General features: G+C 29.0%; 1 protein-coding gene across 2 annotated transcripts; it reads right to left on the minus strand.

Annotated features, from left to right (window-relative positions):
* Positions 1-1,009: 1,009 nt before the first annotated feature.
* On the minus strand, positions 1,010-8,683 carry LOC114074460 (TPD1 protein homolog 1B-like). Of its 2 annotated transcripts, XR_003574851.1 has the most exons (3): positions 8,537-8,683; positions 8,396-8,475; positions 1,430-1,498 (listed from the first exon to the last, which is right to left on the minus strand). XR_003574851.1 is itself a non-coding variant. In XM_027912473.1 (2 exons), the coding sequence occupies exons 1-2, from the start codon at positions 2,382-2,384 to the stop codon at positions 1,188-1,190; spliced, it is 369 nt and encodes a 122-aa protein (XP_027768274.1). In that variant the 5' UTR covers positions 2,385-2,694; the 3' UTR covers positions 1,010-1,187. The 2 variants fall into 2 exon arrangements, 1 of the variants encoding a protein (XP_027768274.1); XM_027912473.1 differs by lacking the exons at positions 8,396-8,475; positions 8,537-8,683 and adding an exon at positions 2,327-2,694 and having other exon boundaries at positions 1,010-1,498.
* Between the last annotated feature and the right edge of the window lie 3,128 nt (positions 8,684-11,811).

An 11,811-nucleotide genomic window follows, 5' to 3' on the forward strand; every position in this document is an offset into this window, starting at 1 on the left:
CTCAACTCCTAACTTCCAAGTATGATAACATTGACGTACTTGTGTAAGGAAAATATATTGCAAATATGCTGAAAAAGTCCAAATATCCCTAAGTAGATATTTAATGACAATAAACTAACGTGTTGATACCAAGTTATTTGACTCGTGCTTCTGTAAAAGTAGAAAGTACAATTTAAACAGTAGTCATATTTGGATTGACCTCCAAATGCTAGAAACAAATGAAGTATGGATATCATTATCAAGCCACTCTTTTCTAAAAAGGATCGTAGTTATTTTAGTATGACACTATTCGGAATGATTCTCTCATATTAAGAGATTCTTCCTAGTGGCATTCATAGGATGTGTACATACAGTACCCTAAGGCACACCATATGATTCACTATAATGTTATTGCACCTTTATATAACTCGAGAACAGAGCTCGTCGCAACTTCATTCGCTTCCCTAGCTCACTCCGTACATATTTTGACTCTTGGCTTTTGACTTCGAACCAGAAATTGCCACCTCTTTCCTCTTTCATCTCCAAAAACGGAAACACAAATATTGTATAATAATGTAAAAGTGTATACAAACACCTTTTTATATACTATTGTTTACTGTTATACAAGGTTGATATACCATCTACGATTTGTATATAATATTGTATATCATGTATAAACACCGTTGTGAAAAAGATTGACTATGCGTGTATAAACTAAGAATATGGCTACGTAGATAATAGTAGTTCGTGTATGATATATAATATATATAGTTTGAAAAAATCACTTTCATTAAACAAGTTGCATTGGTTTATTTGGCCCAAACATAAATAAAATGATTTATTCGAGCTGACTCAAAACAATTTAAAACTTAATTAATGTCATAAAATGATTTATTCGAGCTAAACTCAAAACAACTTAAAACTTAATTAATATCGCTAAAGAATTTAGCACTCTTTATTGGTAATATGTTTATGTATATTACCGTTAAAAGTTATAGTTATTGGAATTTCAATAGATGGATCTAGAGAGTCGTTTTAAACCAAACATTTAAGGTTAAGAGCATTTACAAGTGAAAGAAGAACCTATTAGAACCCTCTCATTAAAATTCAAATTATAATAATAGTATGATACTAGTCAAACCTCCTCTGCTTATAGTCAGGTGGCTTGAACGCCCACTCGACATCATATATAGTAAATAATAGTTTGTTCAACATGAAGCATTAACAGAAGTTGGCCTAAGAAAAAAAGGAGGATCCCAAGCATAAGAAAACTTGACAGTATCCTTTCCTTTTATGGCATTGCCATTGTTGACACTGCATTGATTGTTTCCCAAAGGCTTGAAAAGAGTTGGATCCACTGGCTCTGTTGTCTGAAAATCATTGCAAGACAATACCAAATTTTGCATGGGGCAATCACAATTGTTCACAACAACCACATTCCATTCTGGCATTCCCTTTATTACTACACCACTCCTTATTGTTCCAATTGTTATATTGTTCAAACCACAACTCCAAATACCTACACAATCAAATAAAATATTCTCTTATTATATTTCAGGTTGAAGCAGACAACAATTCATGAACAACATAATTTTTTCCTCACTAATAGTTGAATCATGGTAATCTCAACAACACAAATCAGATCCAAATAAATATTAGTCGTTTTTGATAATTAAATTTGTATCAAAATATTTGACAATTTTAAAGGAATAATAAACGATTTGGTGTAAGAACTACGAGTATTTGTATTTAATTATCTAAATGGGCAAAATTGACCCGATATGGGAATCATACATGAATATTTAAATGAAAGATTTTTTACCATGAATAAAGGAAAATTTGACCATCCATTTTATTAAAAAAAAAGATATTTATTCTTGACATACGTAACCCATTAATTAATGAAAATATTGTAGTGTAAATTATTTGGGGGAAAAGATTCATCTTGATTTGATTTATTTGTTTGGGTCAATTTAAACAAGTTAAAGAATAACAAGAAAATAAAGTAGTCTAAACAAATAATGACACATGTCCTATTAAGAGAAAGGTTAATAAAAATAATTTATTCATAAATCATTTTTTTTACTAATTCCTATTGTTATTTCCTTGAAAAAGCACGCTATGAAAGGTTGATTGAATTGTTTTTTCTGTGCAATATAGTTCACCAATAAAAAAGAGAATTATTATACATAAAAGATCTTTAAAAAATGTAATATTATTAATGAAAAGTCGTATGGAAACAAAAGAAATTTATGTATATATACAAATATACAACTTATACTAATCCACGCATCGCACATATACATATACTAGTCATTATTAAGATCAAAAGGCTAGAAGCGTTTACCTTTGGTGAGAAGTGTAAGGAGAAGGAGAGTGAAACAAAACCTAACAATTTTTTCCATTAGGGAGATGATTTCTTTGTTGATGTAGATATTGATTGTGTCTTCTCTTGTATATATGAAGAATAAAATAATGTTTTGTCCAATATAAGTCGTATTATATATATGAGGTTAAGAGTTCCTTGTAATTAATGCATGATTTTATATAAGTTAATAGTAGTCATATGTTTGCCGTTTCATTAATGGAAAATTGCACAAATCTCTTACAATTTTTCTACTTAGAATAACTCTCATATTTATTTTTGGAAAATAACTTTAAATGTTATGTTCCAGTGAGAAATATTAATTAAATATATAAGTTAGTGATGTTCTTTAATGAAGTAAATTTAGCTTGATGAGAAAATTGATTTTATTTATAATAGTCAAGACTCTAACATTTATTTATATTAGTGAAAATAGAGAGAATAATAACTATACAAATATATTTCGATGTAGAAAGCAATAAATAACTAATTTAATTATGGTCAATTTTTTACGTATTGTATTTATTCAGATTTTAAACTATAATTTTATGTAATACTTCATTAGTATCAATCCGAACTTGTTTATTTATATAGACAATAGAGAATGACCTTGTCGTTTACATTACTTGACGCTCATTCTAAAAATAATTATTTTAATTTAATTGTCCAAATCATGAAATTGAAAGAATTTTTAAATATTTTTTTATTTCTACGCTTAATATTAAATAGGAAAAGGACAAATTTTCTTCTGAACTTATCTCAAAAAGTCACTTACACACTTAAACGATTATGATGATCTATTAAACATCTTTACTATTCAAATGTAAATTTAATAACACCCTAAGACGTGTAATACCACTCTCACAGGATATATGTGATATAGTACACTCGACACATCTCTCAAGAAAATTTTAGTTAGAAGTATATTTTACTTATTAACTAATCTTATTAATAATATTTTGAAACTCTAAATTTGAGTACAGCCAAAAAAACATAATTTGGTAAACTTGACGAGTAATGAAACACCTCTTTGTTGTATACAAGTAAAATAAAATAAAGAGAATCATAAGGACAATAGGAATATTAAGATGTTTTAAAGACTACTTACAATAAGTTAGCATATTTCGATAAATGAGTATACTTTAAGCTTAATTGGTTATCTATACACATACATTAGTCAATATGAATTACATTACATGTTAGGGAGAGTAGAGAGGGGAGAGAAATGAGCGAGATATGGAAAGAGAGAGGAGAGGGAGGTTGAATTCCTTTTGTATTTGTTGTATCAGATTGTATCACGAATACAATCGATACAACTGATTTGTATCAAAATGAATATAATTGTATTCATTTTAGAAAGAGAGAAGCGAGAGAGATCGAGAGAGCATGAATACATATTATATTCGTCGTAAAACGAATATAAATCTGTTCTTCTTCTGCTTGTAAGTTTGATGGGGAGTATAGTTTTACATTGTGGGCAATGAAAGACGAAGGAATCTTGGACTTAAATATTTAAAATAAAATTGGCCACTGATTTATGTGTCGCGATGTAATACGTGATTCGTTCAAGACATCCAAAGGGAAATTTTTGTTATGGTGTGATTCATTTGTTAAACGTGGTGACAAGATTAATATAACTACTTACAACGAGAGTTTGATCGATCCAAACACACTTTTTTAATATTTGGTTGAGTCGTTTTTAAGTTCTATCACATGTAAGTAACAAACTCTTAAATTTTGTTTTGTCATTTCTGAATTGATCTTTGTTGAATGCACCTTTATTGTTCATTTATTATTTGTGGAAAACAGAACATTTGATGCTGATGGAAAGTTGCAAGCATTTGATATTGCTAAAAAATATTTAATGATCATACGAATAAATTAAGATCAAATATTTTTATTTAATGATTAAAATTAAAATTAAAATTATATCGTATAAATTGAACTATAATATAATTCTACTCTTTCATCATCCACACTTATATTTCCCTTTTGCTTTTGTTCGGGACTGAAACGACTATTTGTGGGACTTGGAGTGCTTCTCTTTGTTGTTTATCAATTATGATTTATGAGTTTTATAGATTTTTCCAACTATATAATATAAGACCACATCCTTCTATGATCAAGTTTGACTGCTAAAAGTGACACAATGACTTTACACCTCTTTATTTATTACATTAGATCATGTTCAATTCCGTTCTATTTTACTTTTCATTATTTATATTTGAAGATTAAATTAAAGAACGTATTTTTCAAGTACTTTCTATTTTATTCTTTACTTTTTAATTATAGAGAGTTGAATAGTAATTCTTCAAATTTGGAGCACTCTCTCTATTTCACTTTTTGAATATTATATGTTTTTTTTGTAATCAACATATTTTTTTTTATATAAGACTATTAATTAAATCTCTAATATATGAAATTCATTTTAAATTTAATATAACACCTTTAAAAGTATTTTATTTTATATATACTACTTTCATCTCGAATTAATAATGTTGTATATTTTTTTTTATTTTTCGTCATTTGTGATACAATTTGATGTTATATCAATTTTCACTATGAAGAATGCACAAAATATAAATGATAAGATAAAAAAATTAATTTATAAATGTAATATATAACATAATAATTTAAATACAAGATAATAATAGATACAATGCATAACATAATAATTTAAAAATCACAACAATAATTTAGTTATCCGGTAAGTCGTTTCTAGATTCAATGATATTCGAAAAAAAAGTTAGTGTATGATTTAAAGAAGTTGTGATTGTTATTGCGATTGTTCTTGTTTATATCTTTTTTCAATTATTCGTAGTTGCTCTTTAGAAATTTAGAGTAATATACAATTTAATATCAAACAAAAAAATTCAAAAAATTAAAATTTTATATTACATGAAATTATATTGGATGATTATTCATAAAAAAGAAAGAAAAAAATATGGAATAAAAAAATAAAAAAGAAATAGAAATAATAATATAATATTGAGGAGAGAGAATAATATTCTTTTTAGAGAGTAAACTGGAGAAGTTAGGTTGGATATGATTGTCTGAAAAAATACAAAACTCTATATTTGGAGGGTAAAATAGATCAGTTCCATCCATACACTCTATTTTACTCCTCAAATATAGAGTTTTCTATTTTTTCAGACAACCAACTCCAACTCAAATTGTTAAAAAAAAACTCCAACTCAATTCTCCATTTTACTCTCTAAAAATGAATCTTATTCTCTCTCCTCAATATTATATTATTATTTCTATTTCAATTTCATTTTCTTATTTCATAATATAAATTCATTCTTTCATTTTTCAAAATAATCACTCTATATAATTTTTGTATAATATAAAATTATTATTTTCTTAAAAGTCTTTATTTATTATAAAATTATATTTTATTCTAAATTTTAAAAAACAACTATGAATAATTGAAAAAAGAAATCAACAAGCACAACCACAATAACAAACACCACAATTCTCTAGATCATACACTTCTTTTTTCGGATATTGTTAAATCTGAAAAATGACCTACCGGATTACCAAATTATTGTTATGATTTTAAAAATCATTATGTTATGTATTGTATTGGTATCTTGTATTTAAATTATTATGTCATGTATTGTATTTTTAAATTTAAATTTTGTGCATTCTTCATAGTGAAAATCAATAATGATAATAATATCAAATTATCTCTTGAACTGACAAAAATTGAAAAAAAAAAGTATATTTAAAATATTGTTAATTCGGGATGAAAGTAGTATTTACTAAATAATATATTTTTTAACATGTTATATTATATTTAAAAAGAATTATGAACACTAAAAATTTATTTAATAGCCTTGTATGAAAAATAAAATGTTAGTTATAAATAGTAGAAATATATTAAAATAATGAAAAAGTGAATAGAGAGGTAAATAGTAATTCTGCAAAATTTAGAGAACTATTATTCACCTTGTATAAATAGAGGATAAAGAGCCTTTTAGAGAGTGGTTGGAGATCCAATTCTCTATTTTATTATTCAAATATAAAAAATGGAGAGTAAAATAGGGTGGAATTGAAAATGGTCTTAGGAGTAGATGGCTGATACTAGCTTAACCTTAAAATGTCTTTTTGTTGCTGGTTAGAAAGCAACTTATTTATTTATTTATTGTATTCTGCATAATTTATATTATATAAAGTATTTTTGTGTGTCATTTTATATGAGTTAATTTGATTTGATGTAAAATTTAAGTGTCGCGATTCTATCGATCTAGACCATCATGAATAGTGATCCATACTAACTCCACGAGAGAACCAACTCTCAACTCAAAGAGTAACTTAAAACTTGTGAAGTCATAATAAAAATATAAGGGAAGTATTTTAAAACTGCTAAAGAATTGAGTTGCCATAAACTCAATTAAAAATGACAATATTTGACAAAATAAACCCCTAGAAACTGATGGAAATTGTAGTAACAAAACTTCAAATAGACAAAAATGGGGATGCAACCACGAAAGTGACACAAAAATCTAATAATCCAAAGTGTGTGTCCGAAAAGATGGACAAAACGATGTAGAGGAATCCATGATAGTTTAAAAGAGTAGTTTATCGTTCGATTTAAAGTCAAAAATCTCTTAACTGAGGTCTCGTATCTTCAAATTCAAGCTTCTTAAACTTGTAATTTTCGGACATCCACAGTAATGAAAGTACCCAATCAAATTATTTTTTTGGTTAAATGAGTATTTGATTTCAGCACAAAATCAGTCAGTTTTTCTCTTTCGAACTCCGACAAGGTATAACTATTTTATGAAATTTCATAACCAATTTTTTTAATTAAAAAATTAGGGAAAAGGAAGAATAAATAGAAAAGAAAATTGGAATGTGAAAAAATGGAAGCAAAAATAAGTTGATTAAATAGGCCAAAAAATCAAAATAAATTGCAGTTCCCATTTTTTCACGTCTTAATTTTCTTAAATACACTCTCTTTTTTCAATCTTTGATCATGAAATTTCATTTAAAAAATCAAATACTTTTTATGTCAGAATATATTTGGATGGAGTTCAAAAGAAAAAAAAAGAGAAATTTTGTACTTGAAATTAACCATGCATTTAACAAGAAAATGACTTGGTTGAGTATCTTTATTATTGCTAATGCAGCTTCTGACAGTTAAAATATTTTTAAAAAAGAACAAATTCTGAAAAGTCTATTCAAGAAAAATGACAATTGTTTAGAGGAAGTCAATTATTTACACAAATTGGGGGTTTCAATTATGATTTTTTATTGGGTAAATTGAATACTTTGTATGATCTCAACTTTTATGCGTAAGGTGTTTGAAAAAAACTTTATATCTTTATGACTAGTTAGGGAGTAATATATTTTGTTAATGTGAAAAAATTAAATTCCTCTTTTTGAAGAGTAGTAGTAAATGAAATGGTGTTTCTCCAATATTAATTATAACTGTTGTCTTTTAATTTTTACTTTGTGATCAATAAGTCATCATCTATATTTGGGTATGCCTATAACATCTCTCTCTATCACACACAAATTTTCATTTGTAAACCAAAAAATTGATTGGAAAGATTGATTTTTTTTTATATTTATATATTCGTATTTAAAATGTTGGATTTTGAATAAATATTAATATCTTTGTAGAATTATTTTGAGTAGTCTTGAATTTAATTTTTAGAAGTCTTAAATAATAATAAGAATAATTTAATTTTAATTTTTTTATTTGAAATTATAACTTGTCGTATTCAAAGTCCTAAATTTTCTGAAGTGTTAGAACTTCTAAGTCAACAAACCATTTAAAACAACTACTTCCAAGTCAATTACTTTTTATATATATATATATATATATATATATATTGATGGACCAAAAAGGCAAAATATATGTACATTTTTTAATTTATTTTTTATTTTTTGATGAGGTGGGGTGGGGAGGGGGGGATTTAAATTAATAGAATGAGAGATAAGGACGAGCTTCAGATAATCTACATGATGAGATTCTATTACAAATGCAGAAACTGATAGAGAATGACAGATAAAGAAAAAGGAAAAAGATGAAGACTTAACGAGAGTTGTGAGCCACCACACAGAATGAGACACCTCTGTTGAAATCACTTCATGTAACCACTGATCCACCGAAGATATCTCTACAAGAGAAAAGAGAATAAAAAAATGAAGAATAAAGGAAAGAACAAGCTGGAAAACTACCTCTGCGAGCTGAGAAAGAGAGAAAACATGGCAACCAAGAGAAAAGTGTTAATGATCCAAAGCGACTGATAGAGAAAATTTTGATTTTACTGCGCTCCCTGCGGCGACATGAAGAGAAAGAAAGGGAGTTCAATTTAGAAACCCTACGTTTTAAGATACATGATATAGAAGCCAATAGCTTCACTTAATGGGCTGGACTATTTTTTTCGATTGTTTTCTTGGGCTAAGCTTACTTTGGCTTGATCTTTTTAGTACAAACTTAAATAATAATTAAAAAAAGAAAAATTACCAAATTATACACCATGAGTTACAGAATTTTCAATATTTTCCTACCATTTTAAAATAATACGAAAATCCTTTCTGTTCACTCAAAACTCAATTATCGGATACATTATTTCATTTCCATTTCAAACTCACATTTCTATTGTCACGCCCCGATCCTACATTCTGAACGTAGACGGCACTCGAAAATCATTACTGGCCCCGAGCGAACCCTTGGTCTGGCTTACTAAACTCAGCGGAAGAGTTAACTCAAAATAAACAACCTCATTTCATAATTTAAAAGAAAACAAGTTCGCTAAATGACACTTAAGTCTTATATCTGTTATACAAATAATGAGAGACTATATACTAACAGTGTGACTCTCTATGAAGCCTCTAAAATACTAAGATGGATGTAGGGACAGACCCCACAACATCCAATAAAAGAAAGACTGAAAAGCGAATAAACGTGTCCTCCAAAATGCAAAGAGGCTCACCACTGACCCCGAGTGCTCAGCTGGATCAACGAGGCGCTGGATGATACTGATCCTGGTTACGTGCGTTTGAATCATGATACAATGCACGCCAGTTGGTATCAGTACATTGAATATACTAGTATGCTAGTTCCAATGCTAACAACAACTTAAGTTTGAAAAAGAGTAAGAAGGGATACTTACCTTATCTCTGCTCAACTCATGAATAACTTCACTTAATATAAAGTAATAAAACACACGCAATATATAAAAACTTGTAAAACAATGAAAAACACTTAGTTCGTTAAAGAAATGAAATAACAAACTTACTTTACTTATATATGAAGTAATATAGATTTCTGTGGGGGATTCTCTAATCGACAACCATCCATATGAGCCTAAGTGGTGATACAACGTCTTGCTCACGCTGCCAGAACTGTCCTATACTTTTTCGTCGCATAGAACTACTTAACTTAGTGGATCCACTAGCTTAACTTATGTGATCATCTAAAAAGTATGACATTAATACTGATGATGACTGCATGGTTTTATGGAGACTTGAGTCATTATGAACTGGCATCCCCATATATGTGCTCAATATTACTTCCAAAATATACTTAGCTCATGTGTTTTTAAAACAACTTTCTTCTTTGGGTTGAGATAATTGCTCAACACTTAGCTTTAAAAGCTCTCTTGGAATCGATGTTCTCTTTTCTTGATCAAAACTCTTATGGAAATCTTAGTTTTCTTTTATCTTAAATGTGAAAATATTTATCAACTCTTAAGGAATACTTAGTTCCCTTATAATTTTTTGGAGATGAACTCAACTCTTTACTCTTTACTTAGTTCGAAACTTGAGTCTTAAATCAACTCTTAGGGAATACTTAGCTCCCTTATAACTTTTTGAGAAAATGAACTCAACTCTTTGTTGTTACTTAACTTGAAACTTGAGTCATAAAGCAAGATTAAACATTGGTAAAGACTCTTACAACCTTTTAGAACTTTGTTTTGGACTTGCTTCTTAACTTTAGACTTGACTCTTAACTACTTTGACTTGGATCTTAACTTTCCTTGAATGAAATTATGAATTCAAGGTTAGGATTCACGTTTTTGGTGATTCTTAGGTGTTTAGAAATCATTTGAAGTAATTATAATCACTGGAGAGTGTTAATACACTTTAGAAGGATGTATATAGGCTAAACTACGAAAACTTGACGAAAAACGCTGATTTGGGCACATTCGGGGTCCGTCGCACCAAGACTTAAGTTCAGAAGCCTTATCCTGGTGCACTGCAGGCGCGCCGCTCCAGGCCCTATGGCGCAGATGGGGGTTGCTGCGCCTGGTGCTGCCCAGGTGTGTCTGATGACTTTCTCCTCTCGTTTTTCAATGCTAAATCCTATAAACCTCCATAGTTCTTTTTTCAAACCCTTAGAATCGTTGGTACCTTCAATACCCAATAGATCTAATTCAAAAAATAATTCGAAATTACGAATCAATACAACAACAAGCACTCAACAGTTCAACCAACAGGAATTCAACAATGATCTTCAAGAACTTTACTATTTTCATTCAACCAATTCAAAAAATACTGAATTTAAACAAGTTTGGTGTGTGGGTGAACTGACCCAACACTAAAATATCTCACATACCTTGATAGGGATCACTCCGGACGAATTTTACTAGCAAATCTTGACGTTCATGGCGAATTCCTTGACTTCTCTCCCTTTCATTCTTCTATTCTCTCTTCTCCAAGCCTTAAGCGTAAAGTCTAATCTTCCAAACTGACCTAAACTTCGTTTTTACACCAATAAACCCCTAAAACTAAATAGGAAATTAATTGGTGAAAAGACTAGTTTGCCCTTCCTGAAATCCAAATTTGGGTTTCCTCAATTTAACAATCAAACTTCTGATAGACATAACTCACTCATACGATATCAAAAATGCGCAAACTCGACGGCGCTGGAAATATATCTTCAAGGACTTCCCAAACATATCAAAAACTACCTCTAACTTATCATGAACTAGAAGTTATAGCCATTTGAAAATGACCAAAACTCACCTTCTTAACTTAGACAATTTTTCCAGAATTTTTTCTTTTCTTTCCAAAACTAAATATTTTTAGTTCCTTAGCTTATTCCTAATGTCGCGCCCCATTTTCGCAGAAAACGGGTTTTGTGCACGACCTAACAACTCTTTTGGGATTTCGAGTTTGGAGTCGCCACCTAACGAATTAAGGCGCGTTAGGGCACCTATCTAACCTAATTAAGTCTAACTAAGGTCAATGAGCCAGAGATTAGGGTAAGGGTTCAAATTACCTCGAGGGGAAGGTGTTAGGCATCCCTCGAGGTCCACAAGTGTGGGTCCCGGCCGTATCTCATGCAAACTATGTGAGGGTTACAATTAGCAATCAAGGTCACTACATTTACTAATTTGTTTAATCTTGCTAAGTGATAACAAATATAATATATAAAAAAAAACAATTAATACTATTTTATTATTTTGAACATGTAAGGCTAGGTGATAGCAATAAATAAACAATCA

This window comes from Solanum pennellii, chromosome 10 (genome assembly GCF_001406875.1).
Source record: "Solanum pennellii chromosome 10, SPENNV200".
NCBI lineage: Eukaryota > Viridiplantae > Streptophyta > Magnoliopsida > Solanales > Solanaceae > Solanum > Solanum pennellii.